Source organism: Schizosaccharomyces pombe (assembly GCF_000002945.2).
Source record: "Schizosaccharomyces pombe strain 972h- genome assembly, chromosome: II".
Taxonomy (NCBI): Eukaryota; Fungi; Ascomycota; class Schizosaccharomycetes; order Schizosaccharomycetales; family Schizosaccharomycetaceae; genus Schizosaccharomyces; species Schizosaccharomyces pombe.
This window is the reverse complement of record NC_003423.3, coordinates 3,983,050-3,999,942: the sequence shown is the minus strand read 5'-3', so window position 1 is coordinate 3,999,942 and position 16,893 is coordinate 3,983,050. Positions and strand designations below refer to the sequence as shown.

The 16,893-nt window shown below is 34.0% G+C and overlaps 9 protein-coding genes and 9 long non-coding RNA genes across 18 annotated transcripts; 9 read left to right on the top strand and 9 right to left on the bottom strand.

Moving 5' to 3' along the window:
- Window positions 1-67: 67 nt before the first annotated feature.
- On the bottom strand, window positions 68-302 carry SPOM_SPNCRNA.6386. Its single transcript, NR_195735.1, has one exon. It is a non-coding gene; the product is annotated as a non-coding RNA (long non-coding RNA).
- On the top strand, window positions 234-1,476 carry atg3 (autophagy-associated protein Atg3). Its single transcript, NM_001022586.3, has 3 exons — window positions 234-348; window positions 390-504; window positions 550-1,476. The coding sequence occupies exons 1-3, from the start codon at window positions 244-246 to the stop codon at window positions 1,155-1,157; spliced, it is 828 nt and encodes a 275-aa protein (NP_596664.1). The 5' UTR covers window positions 234-243; the 3' UTR covers window positions 1,158-1,476.
- On the bottom strand, window positions 1,412-2,311 carry hot15 (protein TIM chaperone). Its single transcript, NM_001022585.3, has 3 exons — window positions 2,268-2,311; window positions 1,924-2,124; window positions 1,412-1,827 (listed from the first exon to the last, which is right to left on the bottom strand). The coding sequence occupies exons 1-3, from the start codon at window positions 2,270-2,272 to the stop codon at window positions 1,683-1,685; spliced, it is 351 nt and encodes a 116-aa protein (NP_596663.1). The 5' UTR covers window positions 2,273-2,311; the 3' UTR covers window positions 1,412-1,682.
- On the top strand, window positions 1,595-3,324 carry SPOM_SPNCRNA.6385. Its single transcript, NR_195734.1, has one exon. It is a non-coding gene; the product is annotated as a non-coding RNA (long non-coding RNA).
- Window positions 2,476-3,426, bottom strand: dcp1 (mRNA-decapping complex regulatory subunit Dcp1). The gene is made up of 2 exons (NM_001022584.3): window positions 3,138-3,426; window positions 2,476-2,876 (listed from the first exon to the last, which is right to left on the bottom strand). Exons 1-2 carry the CDS (start codon window positions 3,270-3,272, stop codon window positions 2,628-2,630), a joined length of 384 nt encoding a protein of 127 aa, NP_596662.1. The 5' UTR covers window positions 3,273-3,426; the 3' UTR covers window positions 2,476-2,627.
- On the bottom strand, window positions 3,349-4,399 carry oms1 (methyltransferase). The gene has a single exon (NM_001022583.3). It carries the CDS (start codon window positions 4,303-4,305, stop codon window positions 3,559-3,561), a length of 747 nt encoding a protein of 248 aa, NP_596661.1. The 5' UTR covers window positions 4,306-4,399; the 3' UTR covers window positions 3,349-3,558.
- On the top strand, window positions 3,472-4,488 carry SPOM_SPNCRNA.1654. The gene has a single exon (NR_150549.1). It is a non-coding gene; the product is annotated as a non-coding RNA (long non-coding RNA).
- srp101 (signal recognition particle receptor alpha subunit Srp101) lies at window positions 4,472-6,552 on the bottom strand. The gene is made up of 3 exons (NM_001022582.3): window positions 6,286-6,552; window positions 4,947-6,107; window positions 4,472-4,868 (listed from the first exon to the last, which is right to left on the bottom strand). Exons 1-3 carry the CDS (start codon window positions 6,484-6,486, stop codon window positions 4,587-4,589), a joined length of 1,644 nt encoding a protein of 547 aa, NP_596660.1. The 5' UTR covers window positions 6,487-6,552; the 3' UTR covers window positions 4,472-4,586.
- Window positions 4,565-6,121, top strand: SPOM_SPNCRNA.6384. Its single transcript, NR_195733.1, has one exon. It is a non-coding gene; the product is annotated as a non-coding RNA (long non-coding RNA).
- Window positions 6,553-6,728: 176 nt separating the features above from the next.
- On the bottom strand, window positions 6,729-8,323 carry SPOM_SPNCRNA.1653. The gene has a single exon (NR_150548.1). It is a non-coding gene; the product is annotated as a non-coding RNA, possible alternative UTR (long non-coding RNA).
- cwf28 (splicing factor Cwf28) lies at window positions 6,958-8,331 on the top strand. The gene has a single exon (NM_001022581.3). The coding sequence runs from the start codon at window positions 7,106-7,108 to the stop codon at window positions 8,249-8,251; it is 1,146 nt and encodes a 381-aa protein (NP_596659.1). The 5' UTR covers window positions 6,958-7,105; the 3' UTR covers window positions 8,252-8,331.
- On the bottom strand, window positions 8,258-9,423 carry fes1 (Hsp70 nucleotide exchange factor). The gene has a single exon (NM_001022580.3). It carries the CDS (start codon window positions 9,274-9,276, stop codon window positions 8,413-8,415), a length of 864 nt encoding a protein of 287 aa, NP_596658.1. The 5' UTR covers window positions 9,277-9,423; the 3' UTR covers window positions 8,258-8,412.
- On the top strand, window positions 8,819-9,294 carry SPOM_SPNCRNA.6383. The gene has a single exon (NR_195732.1). It is a non-coding gene; the product is annotated as a non-coding RNA (long non-coding RNA).
- A 984-nt stretch (window positions 9,424-10,407) lies between the features above and the next one.
- Window positions 10,408-12,421, top strand: ppk25 (serine/threonine protein kinase Ppk25). The gene has a single exon (NM_001022579.3). The coding sequence runs from the start codon at window positions 10,657-10,659 to the stop codon at window positions 11,926-11,928; it is 1,272 nt and encodes a 423-aa protein (NP_596657.1). The 5' UTR covers window positions 10,408-10,656; the 3' UTR covers window positions 11,929-12,421.
- Window positions 10,561-12,425, bottom strand: SPOM_SPNCRNA.6382. Its single transcript, NR_195731.1, has one exon. It is a non-coding gene; the product is annotated as a non-coding RNA (long non-coding RNA).
- A 117-nt stretch (window positions 12,426-12,542) lies between these two features.
- Window positions 12,543-16,567, bottom strand: ste11 (DNA-binding transcription factor Ste11). The gene has a single exon (NM_001022578.3). The coding sequence runs from the start codon at window positions 14,355-14,357 to the stop codon at window positions 12,951-12,953; it is 1,407 nt and encodes a 468-aa protein (NP_596656.1). The 5' UTR covers window positions 14,358-16,567; the 3' UTR covers window positions 12,543-12,950.
- On the top strand, window positions 13,633-14,578 carry SPOM_SPNCRNA.6381. The gene has a single exon (NR_195730.1). It is a non-coding gene; the product is annotated as a non-coding RNA (long non-coding RNA).
- SPOM_SPNCRNA.6380 lies at window positions 14,981-15,571 on the top strand. Its single transcript, NR_195729.1, has one exon. It is a non-coding gene; the product is annotated as a non-coding RNA (long non-coding RNA).
- Window positions 16,568-16,893: the final 326 nt, after the last annotated feature.

Sequence of the window (16,893 nt, the reverse complement as noted above, 5' to 3'; positions counted from 1 at the left end):
AATTTGATCACTTTAGAGTGCAATAAATAATTTCAGACAATTTAGATACGCTAATTAACACTGATCTCCGTACTGCCCGGTTTTGATCATTGCTACTGAGTAATTATTGTAGTTATTCTTTTAAAAATTGCAATTTGAAATGTGATACTTGTTTCTTATAAGCTTTCCAAAGACAATTAACGTTCTTGCCGCGCATCTGTATTATGAATGACACTTCACTACACTTGCCCTTTACCACAATCGATGGCGCAACGGCTCACATCTGCATTTCTAAACTGGCGGGAGCATATTACTCCTGCCTCTAAGACATCTGATTTTGAAAATACAGGAATGATAAGTCCTGAAGAGGTACGCTTTCTTAATTGTTGAATACTCTTTAACCTGGACAGTTTGTACTAGCTGGTGATTATTTGGTCAGCAAGTTTCCCACCTGGAGTTGGGAATGTGGAGATAGAATTCGGGGATTTTTACCTAAAGATAAACAGTATTTAGTAACTCGACATGGTAATGCTTGTTTTCATTCGTGCTCAACTAACTGTGTTAAATTAGTTTTCTGCGTTCAACGAAACATAAATATTGGAGTTAACGAAGAATGGGTGGATATTGAAACTGATGATACAAGAAATAAGGATGATGATCAAGATGATGATGCGATCAGCAGTATTCATAGCGATACTAGCGATATTGCTTCGGCGGAACGACTCAAGGGTCAATCCAAAGAATTGTCTGATTCAGGACCTTTGCCACTGAAAGATGAAGAAGACGATGACCAAATGGTTTCTCCTGTTATAAAAGAGGATGAAGGCCGTTATTATGATTTATATATTGTTTACGACAAATACTATAGGACTCCTCGGTTATTCCTTCGAGGATGGAACGCTGGTGGACAATTATTAACAATGAAAGATATTTATGAGGACGTTTCTGGAGAACATGCTGGGAAAACTGTTACGATGGAGCCATTTCCTCATTATCACTCTCACAACACAATGGCAAGTGTACATCCTTGCAAACATGCTAGTGTATTGCTTAAACTAATAAAACAACATCGGGAAAGAAATGATCCAATTCGCGTTGATCAATACATGGTTTTATTTTTGAAGTTTGTTTCTACTATGCTTCCTTATTTTGAAATTGATTACACAATCCAAGCTTGAATTTTCGATCGGTTCTTAACACGGTTTTTTGTATATATATTTGTTATTTCCTTATTTTACGATGCATCATTCCATTCAACGTTGTTTAATGAATCAAAGCCAAACTGATTACCAGATTTTAAAATGTTTCACAACATTTGTCTCATCTTTCTAATAATAGTTTCTTGATCTTTTCAAAGTCATGACAATTTCATTTGTGTTCTCTTTTTTCTCTCAGTATCCAAGATACTTTAATTTATTTTTTTTTTATAACTGGAAAACCGGCTACAAAATTATTTATGATATTTATAGTGAATAATAATATAAACATTATGAACAATTTATGACTTAGAAATTAAAGTACGCGTGTTCCTAAATTCAACATCTTTTCTCCCGTAAAACCGAAGCTTACTCATATTTTTATGTTGTAAGACCAAAAATTACCACCTTTAAAAACGGAATGGATCTAGAGCATCCTGAATTATTTTCAATTTGGCTCAGTATGCGTAAATGATATAACAGTCTACACTCTTTTAAACTAATAACTTAACCAAGACGCGTGGTTTCGTCCAGCAATTCCTCTAACTCTTTCTCTTCCTGATTTAACATTCGTAAATCTAATTTAGGTGAAATGGGAGCCTTCGGCTTTTCAACTTTGGTAATTGCATCTATAACAAAATGATTGTCGCAGCTTTGTCAAGTTAGTATATACGCTATAAAAACTTTTGGTAAAAATGACAGCATTCAGTTTGATTCAAACACTTGAATCTGTATAATGCAAACATACTTCGGACAATACTCATCGCTTTCATCCATAGTTTGATCAAATTGGATTCTAAAAGCTTTTCGACATTTTTTACATATCAGGGTAAGTTCTGAGGTTTTGAGCAAAGGGTGATCAGCGATTTCATTATGACATTCAATGCAATCTATCCAGCGACGGCAGCAGGCTGTGCGAATCGACACCTGAGCGTTTAAAACATGCTTGCTATAAACTGTTAGTCAACATACAATAAACTTAATAATAGCGCCTGAAAAAGATAGCTTTGGAAAATTCATTTTAACAAGGTCCTTTTCTTAGCAATGATAGAATTTAAGCTGAAAAACTAGGATTGTAATCCAATAACTTACCACATGTCTACGCGTGAATGTCTAGCTGAGAGTTGGGAAAGAGTAATTATCCCGATGAGTACAGTTCGTTAAATATCAATTATAAAAAGTTGTTTTGCTAATCGCTTTAGAATTGTTTGCTATAATCAAATTTTTTTTTAATTACGTTAAAATAAAATTTGATTATCAATCAGATTGTTATATCTATTAAACATGTTGCCAATTGTAATTTGGCACAAAAAATTACAGACTGGATATTAAATAGCTTTTATTAAACATAAACGAGAGATATTTGTTTTCAGAATGACTCTGATTTGAATGGTGATTTACCGGCTCAAGAACTGCTATTCCTTTCTGTTGAAATAAAATAGAAGCCACATTTTACCTTAATAAACTTTCTTTCACTATATTAAATATGCGAGACATATCATTTGGATCAAACATCCATAGACCCACAACGTGCTGATTTTCAGTTCTGTGAATTAGGTATCGGTCGACAAGGTGCACATTACTCGGATGATTAATAAATAAATAGAGGTTTTCTGGTGAATTTCTGTTCAATATGACATATCCAACTCTGGCTCTTTGGTCTTTAACTAGAAAAAAAGTTCCTTCAATTGAGGTTTTTAACTTGAACGTTAGCAACGAGTTAAATAAAAACATAAACGTAGAATAAAAGACTATATTCATTTTTGATCAATAAAGTAAAGTTCGTATCTTAAAATTCCATTGTTAAACGATATATCAAAGCAGTTTACTTTCTATATATCGACAAATGGAAAAATTCACATAGTCAAATCCAGTGATATAAAATGTGTTTATTTTTTTGTTCATATGCTTTCCTAAATACGACTTGATATTGATTTCGTTGTCACCGTTTTGTTAACTTACCCATTTTTGCGAGCCAACATCAAATTGGTACACAGCTACGTGAGAAGCAATATCAATAATGCTTTCAATCTCAGGATAATGAAATTTCAGTACTTGTAGATTGACAGCATTCCGCAATATGTTTTCATCTTCCATTATAAAACTTCTTTAGACAGTTTTTTTACAATAAACTTTAATAAAACCTGGCAGAAAACCTCCTTTAATAAAATAATGATCAAAATACCAAATTTTAATGAATATTTCGTAGATATTAAATATGCGACGCACTGAAGCAAAAAATGTAGAGTATGGAAGGTTGGATGAGCTATCGCCCGTAGTCATCTCTTAATAATAAAAGTCCTCAAACCTTTTATGCTTGTATAAAGCTTTGTTTATTTTAATTACATAAAAATATGATATAATATATCATTAATTAAAAAAACTAATGTGCTTCAATCACATATGTAGTACCAAAGTTGAAACGCTTACAAGAATCTATGGTCAGTTCAGAATCTTCTAATAATTGTTCAATGTCTCGATTCCAAACACATCCCCAAGACTCATAATGTGATTCCGCATATGCATTTAAAATTCTATTTAGGAACTTGTATTTTCCTTTGCCATGTTCTATCAGTAAAATACGACCATCGGAACGCAATAAAGAGCGATAGTTATTTAATTGTTCGACCGCTTTTTCTTGAGAGCAAATACAAAATGTTTGAATGATAGTGTCATAACTTTGGTTTGGCGGAAGCTGACGCAAGTCTGCAAATTGTCGATACAATACATTTGGAGGTACCTTTTTTTTAGCACGAGCATCTGCAATTTCACGCATTTTTTCAGCCGGCTCAACCAGTGTTAGAGTGTTAATTTTTTTCCACTTGTAAAATGGGAAATTAGTACCTGGTCCACTCCCAACTTCTAATACATCACCCTTCGCATTTCGTAAGAGGAAATATCGAAGAAAATATATTCCAGAAAATATTTCCTCTCGCGTAATTTTTCTGCTATATTTATCAGCAATTTGATTATAAATTGAAATACTATTGCTGTTCGGAATTAATAAGTCTGACTTCTGTCGCGATTCATAATTGAGAACATCTTTCCTCAACCTCCAAGCTACCGCACCAATGTAGACACCTAGACCGTATATACCTCCTATAAAGATAGTTTTCTTTAATATGCCCATGTTTTTTAATATTTTTAAGTATTTTAATCGCTGAATGAATGAAATGAGAAAAACAAGATTTTAGCGGTTTGATATTAGAATATTTGAAATCGCTAAATTGACCCACACGCGCACTGCGAAAGGTACTAAACGGAAACCAATACAAAACTAAATCTCGAATACTGATTCAACGAACAAATAAAAAAACAATTAAGCTTAAAAAAATTGTTACCAAAGTAATTGATATCCCATTAATATAATATGGTAAAAAATCTTATAGTTAAAGGTAAACATTTAATGGCTTACTTCATCAGTTGATCAACTACCCAGTCGACTGATAATGTACGAAGATCACTGTAAGTTTGTCCAATGCCTACGAATATGATAGGTACCCTTACCGCGTATACCATGCCAACCATAACACCAACTAGCTGACCCACAGTATCAACTTTAGAAATAATAAAACCATCCAATGGGCGATGATAAAGGGAAGCTTGGAAATGTTTTGCTTGTGCTAAGGAATCTGTTCCTACTAATGCTTCTGCCACTTGAAAAATTTTATCCAGCTTAGTAGCTTTAGTAAACTGTTATGTTAGTTCAAAGTTCAAACAATTCTATCTTAGTAGAAGACTCAATACTTAATCAATTTTGTAAGTAATTACCTTTTCCAATGATCCCATAAGCCTTTGATCGTTATGTCTCCGGCCAGCAGTATCAATTAATATAACATCAAAACTATTTTGCTTGGCATACTCAACAGCGTTCTTAACAACAAAGCTCGAGTCTTTACCATATCCCTGTGCAAATAATTCAATGGAGCTACCCTTCAAACTTTGGAGATTTTTCACATGTACTCCGAGTTGTTCAATTGCACCCGAGCGAAAAGTATCGCAGGCAGCAACTAAGATTCGAAAGTTGTTAGATAAAAGCCAATACGCTATTTTAGCCAATGTTGTAGATTTTCCAACACCATTGACGCCAATGAGAGAAATGGTATACGGACGGTTTTCGTTTTTGCGTACAGAACGAATACTATGCAAAAGGTCCAAAGATGTACTTGGGGTGAGTATTTGAGTAAGCCTATCCCGAAAGGCCTTGTTTACTGTGTTTTTCACAGTATCAAACGAACCAACTTTTTTGTTTATCAACGAAGCCTTCACAGATTCACAAAGCTCCAGAGCTATAGAATTTGCGACATTCTTTTTTGTTAAATGTTCTTGCATTTGCTTTAAAATTGGACTAAGATCCTCCTCCTTCAAGTATTTCCCACCTATTAAGTTGGAGAAAAGGGAAAACGCAGAAGATGCAGATTTATTGGAAATTGTTTGATTGGGATCCATTTCCAAATCACTTATAATAACATCACCACTACCAGTCTTTTGAAACTTATTATTATTACCCACAATAGAAGAAAGTTGGGAATTATCGACTGTTTGGGAAGCAGAAGATGCTTGACTAGAATAGTTCAATGCAGCCTGTTCTTCCTCAGTTATTTGATCATCCCATTTTCTGAGTTGCTTCTTTCCTTTTTTAGGGGCATTTGTTTGCTTGGATTGAGCGCCTTTTTTCTTCATTTCATATTCATTTTTCTTTCTTGCTGAGTTATCATTATTAGCCTCAACAGGTAAAGATTTCGTGTCTGTTTCATTCTCCAGTTGTGCTGATTTACGATTAAAAATGGGAGCGAACAGTTTTTCAACTTCTGCTTCATTAGGAACTTGACGATCTTCTAATTTTTCTTTAAATAGATTCAGAAATATATTATGAGCACTATTAAGCAGTGATTGAGAATATGCCATACATTTCAAATCTTGAAACACAACCTAAAAATTCAACCGCGTTAATTAAGTTCAAATGACACGATAAAGGTATGGCTTTGACTTTGACAAATAATAGAAAATCAAAGATAAAGTATAAACAAAAAAATTTTTGGACCTCATTTTGGGTGTATAGTAATTGACAATTTCTGTCAAAGCACAAATCACAATATATTAAACTTACCACAAAAACTATGCTATATTGTGTAGCCTCTTGATACTGCATGGTGTACCGATCAAATGTTACGGTGTTGTTCACCGTTCTTTGCTCACTTAAGAAAGCTTCGTGAAATAAAACTTGAAGGCATTTCAAATTAACAAGAGAATTTGTTTTTTTCCAAAGTACTATGCCTCCTTTATTAACTATCGCAAACAAGTCAATCATTCCAGGCTCAATCACAAATGGCTTTAAAAGTAGTAAACTACTCACCAACTAAGAAGGAGTGTTCTTGATTAAACACATTGCTCACTGCCGTACAATACATAATAACGCACTATACCAAATCTATGGTGCTAATTGAGTTAAGCTATTTGCTTAAACATATTTTTCTTAACGTATTTTAAAGATTACCTTAAAACTTGTTGTATGCAATATTATACAAGGATAGATGCAATTTGAGACTAAAGGTTGATATTAACAGTAGGCTTTCGTTTCAACCAAAATTGTTTATACTTTTATATTAATAAAAAATGCCACTAAATAAAAAAGCTATTTTTTTACTGCTATTTGAAGGTGCGTTTTAAGTAAGGGAGAAATGAGCATGAATTCTGTAATCCAAATAAAGAGGTAAAGGGAGCACACACTATTCCATGTCTGGGCAACGAAAAATTCCTGAAAAGCTTCACAACTCTCATTGTACGAATGTGATTATTCTCAAGACTATTTTCACTGTAATTTTAAACTTTCCTTCCTACTTATAATCTGGCCGATTTTTGCCATTTTATTTTTTTTGTTCATTGTAATACGCTTAGTCGCAAACAAGTGAGTTATCATAATAACTCTGATGAAGCGAAAAGCCGTATTAGAAGCATTCAGCGATTCTGAGGATGAAGATGAAAAAAAATTAAAAGGTCCTCAACTTATTACTGGATTTAGCGCTGAAGAGGGAGTTCATTATCAGAATGAAACTATTCAGCGCATACACGAAAAGAAAAGAGCGCCAAAGATAATCCACATTGCAAGTGATGAGAACTGGATGGAAAAAAGAAAAGCCAGGTTTAAAAAAAAAGAAACAGAAGTTCATGAGAAACCTTCACAATTGCCAGATAGCGGCTTAAATTATGGTCTAAATATTCGGGTGGCTTCTTCATCAGCAGCGGATAATGAAATTGTGGACTGGAAGGCAAATAATTCAAATGAAAAGGCTCAAAATAAGATAGCCACAAATAAAGAAAGTACTGATATTCTTCCTGAAGAAGTCCAACTTGTCCTTAATGATTTAAATGACGATGTTAAAAGTGCTAATTCTGCCAACTTACAGCCGATTACCACTAATGTTGTTAACGAGAAAGATGCATATAGAAAAGACATTGACGAGCTTCCGGAGCCTTCTAATATGAAAGATTACTCGGAAATTCCGGTTGAAGAATTTGGCGCCGCCATGCTTCGAGGAATGGGTTGGAATGGTCAATTATCTTCTAAAGATGCTTTTGATGTTAATCAAAGGCCGACGTTTTTGGGTATGGGAGCCAAGCCTGTGGATTCCGAACTTACTGAGCTGGATATTTGGAAAAATCCAAAAAAGACTATGTTTCTTCCTGTTAAGCCTCTAGAATCAAATTCCGCTCTGAATTCACAAAACGAACATACTGAAGTACAGAAGAAGTCAAATTCCATTGACAACTTAACTCCCAGTTCAGAACTATTCAGAAAAAGAAGCCGAGATAACAACCTCTCAAGAGAGTCTTCAGTGAGCAGTAAACATTTAGATTATAATTCACGAAATTACAACAAACGCGATAGAGATCCAGACAGAACTAAGTATCGCGAATACCATTCGGAGCGCCGGAAACAACATCGAACAGACCGTTATTCAGATGATTACTATCAAGGAAGGAGTTATTCATATAAAAAACGTTCTCATAGAAGCGATAGATATACTGAGAGAGAAAATCCAGATAGAAGTTACAGAAGTACTCGTACACTTTAATGAATTTACGATTATCTTACTTTTTAAGTACCACAGTTACTAGAGTATCCTTTCCAAATAACCAAAAAATTGTTTATCAGTCATAAACGAAATAAAACATCTCATTATATTGCTCCGTAGTCCACATGAATAATAAAAATAGTAATCGAAGCTTTCAACCTTTATTCAAGAGCTTCGTGAAATGCTTTCCATTCATCGACGGTGAAAATTTCAGGAAACTCTGACTTAAATTGTACGAGCGACTTTAATAACTCGTTAGTATTTGCGACAGACACTTTATTTTTCTGGAATAAATAAAGTGTATGAAGAGATTTGGTAACACAATCCTCATCGACAGAATGTTCAAGACTGAATTGATAAACTTTTTCTGGAATCTGAAATTCGTGTGCCTTTTGAAGAATAATTTGTTTTGATTTATCTTCTTGAATAAGTAATGCATAGAAAAAAAAGATAACTCGTTTTGTCATAACCGAGTGTTTAAGCTCCAAGATTTCAATCAGCATTTCCCAAGAGTTTGGGATTTTATCTAATAAAGCAATTCCAGCTTCGTTAAGTTTAAGCTCACTAGTTATTGCATAAAGGACTTTATTTTTTGTTTCATCCGAATCCTCTTTTTTTAGGGCGCCGAAGAGAATCTTCAATCCATCATTTTCTATAAGCGCTTGTTGAGATTTAGGATTATTTTGAACGGCAGTTGCGATCGTCCAAGCAGCTAATCTGCGCAAGGTAGATTCCGGACTCTCAAGCTGTTTCAATAGGCGAGGCCACAATTGCAGGGGAACCAAATTATTTGCATTGTCAATATGCTCTACGAGCATTTCTAAGTTGTCAAAAGCTATCTCTTTCTGATCTAAAGGTACCGATGGATCCTCAATTGCGTCCATCGCTTTCCTCATTTCATCAGCTGGGTTTGCTCCAAAAATATGATCTAAAACTGAGGGATCAAGGTCTTTAGGATCAGGAGGAGAATTGGAAGAGTTTCCTTGAGCTTGCAACTGCGTACTGAAGGCCAAAAGTTTCTCCATTGTGTCAAGAATAAACAATAATAATACCTAAAAATTTGAACTTTTGAATAAAAATTTCGGTTTGGGTAGAAAATGCTTATTCAAATAAAAATTCAAAAAGAAAAAGTAGCAAAAGTTAGTAAAAATGGTAAGATACAAAAAAGTCTTAAAGCTTTAATGGGAACTTGCACTTATAAATGCGAAGTAGATTACTGCCTAGAGTATTCTAGCAAAATCCTAAATAAATATATTAGGGTTCGTTAAGCAACTTTTACGAAGGTATAAACTTCACATAATTAATCTTAACACAACTGTGCAGATCCTTAAGTTGCTTAGTAACGTGTTTGCAAGCTAAACTGAATGGATCATGTGTAGGAAAGCTGCGGATGAAATTTTAAGAAATATAAATGTACTACGCTGGAATATACGTATTAGTTGAGAAGTGGATCTTTGGAATAAAGAATAAAAGCTTTCTTCTCACTCTTAAAATATTTATAACACTATTTTAAGATTGAAGTACATGCTACTATTTTGAAGCATTTCAGTAAAGCTACTTTTAATTCTTTTCAGGCGATATTAATTATTGGTAGAAAAAAACAAACAGTGAGCAGTATGTATAATGTACTATTTCTTAGAACTGAAAATCAACAATTCATTTTTAAGCATCTGACTTTCAACCATTATTGTAAAAGAAGTAACACAACGCATTGTAGTCAATTAGTATAATCTAAGTTATTGGATCAATTATCATAACAGCTATAAAAAAAAATAACTACTAATGGGCTTTTGATAAAAATTTATCCATTCATTTCATTTATTATAAGAAAACATCAATTGATCAACATGATGCTTAAAATTGCAAAATCCAAAAAAAGTAAAACCATCGCTTTTAAATACTCAAAACCATAATTTTTTTTCTTTAATGTAAAAAAAGAACAAATTTAAGTAACCTTCATAAATCCAATGCATTTGTTGTAAGATACTGGTAAATAAGGGTAAGTTTTCTGACGAGTTTTATTATTTGTTTACATTTTGTATAACGCACACTAACGAAACAAATTAATTAACGTCGCGACGCGTCCCGTGTACCATACTGACCAAACCAAATAATTTTGCCAAGGGAAGAACCTTGAGAGGAGTGTCTCAACCTTTAGCAAACTCCATGTGAGTGGATTCTCACTTGAAAATTAAATGTCTGCTTTTACATAAGTTAAGCGTTACAGTGATAAAAACACTTTAATAGTATTGTTGTTACTAAGAACAATATATCTTTTTATGTGAAGTGAGTTTTCTTTTTATGATAATTTTATCTAAGACACTACTTCTTCCTTTCTTAACTTCATTTGTAATTGAATTATTTAAGCACAATTTTGTTCATAAATTCCTTTTACAGCTGAGAAGATGAAACCGAACACAACTAACCTAAGGAATGAGTGCTGGGATACTTTCTCTATTCCTAAACGCTCTCAGAATATAAAAATAAATCAGTCTACAAAACATCAAAGGTCTATATCTGATTTCGTTGGCACAGCTGGTCCTGGTCGACAAGTTGGAAACTGGATTATCAAGAAAACAATTGGTGCTGGCAGTATGGGAAAGGTTAAACTCGTTGTAAATATTTTAACAGGAGAGAAAGCAGCTCTCAAAATGATTCCCTTTACTCCTAATAATACAAGTCAGACAGTTCGTGTTCAAAGGGAGGCACTTTTAGGTCGTTTATTGAGACATCCCAACATATGCCGGGTAATAGACTGTATCCGGACGCCTGCATGTACTTACATACTGTTCGAATACGTTCCTGGAGGACAACTTTTGGAGTACATCCTTGCTCGTGGCAAACTCGATGAAGATTTGGCTAGGAGTTTTGCTATGCAGTTGATTAATGCATTGGTTTATCTTCACAAGAATTTTATTGTACACAGAGACTTAAAAATTGAGAATGTTCTTTTAACTCAGGATTCTCGTCAGGTGAAGCTAATTGACTTTGGCCTCAGTAATTTTTATAGTAAAGACGATTTATTACGTACATACTGTGGGAGTCTTTATTTTGCGGCCCCAGAATTACTTGATGCAAAGCCGTACATAGGCCCAGAGGTTGATGTTTGGAGCCTGGGAGTAGTGATTTATGTTATGGTTTGTGGACGAGTCCCATTTGACGACGTTTCCGTTCCTATGCTCCATTCAAAAATAAAGTCGGGTAAACTGGAGTTTCCTTCTTACATTTCAGAAGATTGTTGTTCTCTTATTGCAGCTATGCTGAATGTAAACCCACGGAAGCGCTGTTCTTTAGAACAAGCAGCAAAATTTCCCTGGTTAAAAAAAAATTCGTTTTGTTTGTATCTGCCTATTCCCTTAACCTCTATTCCCTCAACGCCTTCAATCCGATCTCATGTTTTCAAACCGCCTTTTAATTTAAAGGTTTTACAGCTGTTACATGAGCATGGTTTAGCAAGTATTCCCGAACTAAAACATGAACTTTACATGGCTTACATTGAGAGAAAAACAACTTCATTAGTCTGTCTGTATTTATTGGGTGTCGAAAGTCTCGCTCCAGCACTTCGAATTCCAACGGCTTTACCTCCTGTATATAGTAGACACCAACGGCATCATTCAGAAATTCTGGGTGCGATGGATTTGACAGAGAAAATTACTGCTATGCAGTGTCCACCTTAATTCCTCCTGGAGTAATTTTTGTTAGCATTTATTATGTGTTTTCGAAGAAGTTCCATTTTAATTAAAACCTGTGGCTCTTTTTCGTTACTTTAATTAAAGAGTTTCATTGTTTCTAAACTTAACTTTTTTCTTTTTTTTTTGTTAGTGGGTAAAGACGAGTTAAGGCTTTTTCTTTTTGTTTTCATTCTTAAATAATACAGTTTTGCAATCCAACATATACAAAGATTCTTACGACTTGCGTTATAATTTTAAAATATAATTGATCGATTTTTGATAGCATTACTTCTTTAAATCCGTCGCTTTTCATGAAATATTTGAATGCCGAATGCTATAAACATTTATAGATAGATACCTTTCGCCATTGAAACCGAATGAATTCTATAAGTTTCTTTGTCAGGTAATTTAATTACCTTTATTCTTAATCAATTTATTGGTTGAGTTATCTTTACATTACCCCAGTAGGTGTGGGTGCCAAGTAAACCTTCATCGATAGTATATCTAGTGAAATGGTGATAACAATACTGCATTGGATGATTGCTTGATACGTAAAGAAAATAATGAACATATATATACTTAACATTCTTACGAAAGTAATGGAAGAGAAAAATTAGAAATTACGTTGCGATATAATATATATTTTTTTAACTACAATATATATGTAATAACGGGCCCAAATTAGATGACAGGAAATTAGATGTAAGAAATCAATTCATAACGTAAGACATTGTTCAAAATTAAAAAAAAAAGAAAATTAGTGGGCAACTATTCAATGTTGCCCAATGTGCTCTTTGGAAACTAAGTATACACATATTCCTATAATAAACATAAAAAGGGAATAATTAAAGAGTTTAAAAGGTAAATGAAATAAATTATGGAAGGCATCATCTAGCATAACAAAGATATGCAAAATTAAAAAAATATAGATTTTTAAGCATGACATGAACAAATCAGCTGCATGCTTTTGTGACGCGTTAAAAATGATCGTTTGTTGAAAACAAAGCCATGTTTGCATAGAAATATTTTCAAAATAAATTAGAATTGGGCAACCAAGGTTCTAAAAGAGAAGGTCCCAATGAGTTAGCATCTTTGAGTGAGGAAGCAATAGGATCAGTTGATGTAAAATCCGTAATTTGTGAAAATAAATCATCCAATTCTTGAGAATGAGCGGCGAACTCATAATTGCCATTTGAGAACAAACTTTGAGAAAAACTATTAATGTCAACAAAGCCTTTACTTTGTTCGTCGCTTCTCCAGGTATTATTTTCAGTATGTCCAGAATTGGTAACACTAGACGAAGAGACGCATGTATAGCCAGAACTGCTGTTCAATCGACTCATTGCTGGGTAAGAAGTATGGCAATAAGGCGTAGATAAAAGTTCGGTCTCTTGGCCGTATAAATACGCAGTAGTGCTGCCTACACTGAGAGGAGTTCCTAGGTACTCAGCTCCATCAAAACCATAATGATCACCGGTATTCGGGGTTTTAGGTGATATACTGGCATTGGGGCAAGAGGGAGTTGAGGGTCGAGCATCAATAGGACTACAATGAGACAACACTTTATCGGCTGACAGCTCTGGACTATCAGAGTTACTTTGCTCACTCACGGTTCCTTTAGAATCAAATTTTGGAACTCTTCGAGCAGAGCAATTGCTTGAATTTTGAGGCAAGTTCGCCTCCAAGCTCGGTGTTTTTGACATTTGATAAGATTTGTCAACACAGCCATCAGATGACATTGATCTTTTCGGTACTATTCGGGCTTTATTAGCTAAACACACAGATTTTGTTCGCCCGATTGGACTACCGCTACTGGGTGATCTATAATAGATGCCCAAAGAACTAGGAGCTTGCTCGGATTTATCCAATGTAGAAATAGTTGTAGAAACTTGATCGGTGAAGGATAAGGAAGGAATTGTATGACTTCGAATCATTGGGGAAGACGAAAGACAAGACAATTCACTGGTTTCAATAAGATTCGATTTACCTGACTTTGGATATGAAAGAGCGGGAGCTAATAAAGCTGCTAAAGTTTCCTCCTCATTAACAGGCTTTTCGGGTTCGGTCTGTTTTAGAGTCTTAGAAGATTGTGCAATTTGCTGCAGTACAACGTAATCCGAGGCCACAAAAGATCCGGAAGAAGGTGATACCTTTTTATGGCGTCTACGAACAGTAGACCGCTTTTTAGGGGTGTACTTGTATTCGGGATTTTCCAGCATATGTTTCTGCCTTTCGAGGGCGGATAAATCAGAATAATACTTCTTGACTTGGGCACTTTCATTTCTCCACAGCTGACCAATGATACGTGAGATACTTTGGTGATTAGAAGTAGGAATTTCAGCTTGGCGATCTCGACGATAAAGCATAAAACTGTTTAAAGGTCGCTTAACAGAACTTTTTTGGTCCTTTTGCTCGGCTGTTAAAGAAGCAGACATTGTGTAGAGAAGAGTAAATATAAAAATTGTAGTAAAAGTAAGGGAGAAAATAAAACAAATGAAACGGTTCTTAGAATTAATTAGAAAGATGATTCAGTAAGAACAAAGCAAACATAAATGAAGTTCGCAGTCAGAAAGAACGAAGTAGAAAAGAAGCGAACAGCACAAACCGAGGGAGAGGGGATGAGATCAGAAAACAGTAAAGAAATAAACACCGAATAAAAACTGGTGTGAAGGATTTTTTTCTATTTAAAAAAAGAAAAATGGTATTAAGATAGAAAGAAATCTCAAACTAACAAGAATGAAAAATGAACAAATTATTCACAGTGAAGTAACAGATGAATATAGTAAAAGTAAAATTCCCTTGTATGTATCAACAAATAAATGAAAATAAAATTTCCGTCAATCTAGATATTAAACAAGCTTGTTCGCCAAAGAAATCAAGTTCAAGCTTAATGAATAGAGACTGACTGGACTAAAAAAAAGAAAAAAGTGACAAAAGTATATTTGATGCCAGGTTTTTCCTAAACGAAAAAAGTAAGGTAATGAAATAATAAATGAAACTAATGGAATTTCCAGCTCAAGAAGAAAAAAACAGAAGCAACACTCAAAGCCGATTTGAAAAATGTAAAGAAGCGTAGAAAAAAAAAGATGAAAGTTGAGACTGAAAAGTTACTAGATCGAGTTGGAATGATGAAGGATATTTTTCGTAAAGGCGATTGAATCAAGGATAACTTGAAAGAGACAATTAGTAGAGGTCCAAGTGGAAGAAGGAGTGAAAGTGATATATAATAGAAGGCCACAAGAAAAAAATTGAAGCTTTAAAAGTGATTTTCTTATAAGCCTAATTTTAAGTTGAGGAGATTTGAAAACGAGAACAAAATCACGAGCCTCTAAGGCTTTTTTTTCTCTATATAAAACGGAGGAAAAACTAAAAACAAGAAAGAGCGGAATAGTTAACAGGAAAAACAGACGAAACGGAAGACTAAATAACGGAAAAGTGAGTCAAATAAAAAGGCGTAACAAGGGAGAAATTTCAGAGACACCGATAACTGAAGAATGGTTGAGCTCTGTAAGATGGTGAAACTTTGGGTATACAAATAAAGTGAGGAATACCAATGAATACGTGAATAATGCGACAATGACAGGGGAGAAATAATGTTATAACATGAGCCAACAAAGACCGATGGTGAATGCAACTTAATTCTGAATGGTGTGTACTAATGGAATCACAAAAGAAACACGTTAAAAAAAGGATATTAAAATAAAATGAGGAATGAAAATCTAATAGATCAGATATCAAGGATAAGCAGCCAAGCGATAGAATAACGATGCGAATAAAAAAAATTTAAAGTTGGGCAAAAATTGCAACAAAGAAACAACTTAGTTAATTAGTAGAGAGAAAGTTGATAAAGGATAACTATGGTGGTAGAGACAAAGAAATATATAAAAAAATTTTGACGTAGAAAAAAAATAAAAAAAAGGGGGGGATTCGACGTACAGTAAGGGAATCGACGTAAAAATTAAAAAAAAAGATAAAATCCTTTTGATTTCAAGAAACGAAAAAATTATTCCAACACTTCTCAATTAACAATTCCAACAGAGGAGGATCCCAAAAGAACGTAGAGGCAAGAAAAACGAGAAAAGTTTGAAGAGAGAAGCGAAGCCAATTGGACCAACAAAATGAAGAAACAGAATAGAAGAAGAAAAAAAAGTTTAAGTCTGTTTACTATAAAGAAAAGAAGAGATGTGAATAAAAATTAATCAACAAATTAAACTTAGAAATAGTCAGTGAAAATAAGTCAAAGTAAAGTCAAAACAAAGAAAAGAATAGAGCTAAGCCAAAGCAAACCAAGATAAAGGAATAGACTTAACACGAATAGACAGGAAAGAATGGGAGGAGGCAAGCTAATTCAAAGACGACAAGCTGCAATCAAGACAAAGACCAGAAAAGTTAAGTTAAGTTGAGTAAAAAAAAAAAAGAAAACAAAGAGAAAACAAAAAAACGAGGCAAAAGCTCTCAAAGAAAAATAAAATGCAAACTAATCAAATGAAATACTTTCTTTTAGCATTCACAATCAGGTTTAAGATTGAAAAGTCAGAATGCTAATAATGCTTTGTTTATTTGATAATAAAGAAAATCCAATATACGACGCGAAACAATTCAACGCTGGATATCCTTTTAATATATGCTAAATGAATAGATTCTCACTATGTAAGTCACCAGGTATGTATGTATATATATATATATATACATACGCATTGGCAACCAACTAGTAAGAGTATAGAGCGAGGCGTAATACGCGATGTTACTGACAATGAAAATCAAACAAAGAAATTCAACTTTTTTAAGTCTAGCCAAAATGTGTATGAGGGGAAGGGACAAAATTCACAGGGGTTAAAGTAACATATGATGCGAAAGCATTTGTCACTTTTACTTGCCTACAAACGATGTAACACAGCAAACAAAGTCAGGGATTCCCCCCTGTACAAAAGATTAGTGTGGCACTTGGCAAAAAGTCTCGCAAAGCTACTT

Coding starts and splice junctions, on each gene's coding strand:
- oms1 (NM_001022583.3), bottom strand. CDS start 4,305: ATGGGCATATTAAAGAAAACTATCTTTATAGGAGGTATATACGGTCTA.
- srp101 (NM_001022582.3), bottom strand. CDS start 6,486: ATGATTGACTTGTTTGCGATAGTTAATAAAGGAGGCATAGTACTTTGG. Junction 6,108..6,285: donor AATATAGCATAGTTTTTGTG/GTAAGTTTAATA, acceptor TTGAATTTTTAG/GTTGTGTTTCAAGATTTGAA. Junction 4,869..4,946: donor TTATGGGATCATTGGAAAAG/GTAATTACTTAC, acceptor CTAACATAACAG/TTTACTAAAGCTACTAAGCT.
- atg3 (NM_001022586.3), top strand. CDS start 244: ATGGCGCAACGGCTCACATCTGCATTTCTAAACTGGCGGGAGCATATT. Junction 349..389: donor GAATGATAAGTCCTGAAGAG/GTACGCTTTCTT, acceptor TAACCTGGACAG/TTTGTACTAGCTGGTGATTA. Junction 505..549: donor GTATTTAGTAACTCGACATG/GTAATGCTTGTT, acceptor GTGTTAAATTAG/TTTTCTGCGTTCAACGAAAC.
- dcp1 (NM_001022584.3), bottom strand. CDS start 3,272: ATGGAAGATGAAAACATATTGCGGAATGCTGTCAATCTACAAGTACTG. Junction 2,877..3,137: donor ATGTTGGCTCGCAAAAATGG/GTAAGTTAACAA, acceptor CTAACGTTCAAG/TTAAAAACCTCAATTGAAGG.
- cwf28 (NM_001022581.3), top strand. CDS start 7,106: ATGAAGCGAAAAGCCGTATTAGAAGCATTCAGCGATTCTGAGGATGAA.
- hot15 (NM_001022585.3), bottom strand. Junction 1,828..1,923: donor AGCGATGAGTATTGTCCGAA/GTATGTTTGCAT, acceptor AACTTGACAAAG/CTGCGACAATCATTTTGTTA.
- fes1 (NM_001022580.3), bottom strand. CDS start 9,276: ATGGAGAAACTTTTGGCCTTCAGTACGCAGTTGCAAGCTCAAGGAAAC.
- ste11 (NM_001022578.3), bottom strand. CDS start 14,357: ATGTCTGCTTCTTTAACAGCCGAGCAAAAGGACCAAAAAAGTTCTGTT.
- ppk25 (NM_001022579.3), top strand. CDS start 10,657: ATGAAACCGAACACAACTAACCTAAGGAATGAGTGCTGGGATACTTTC.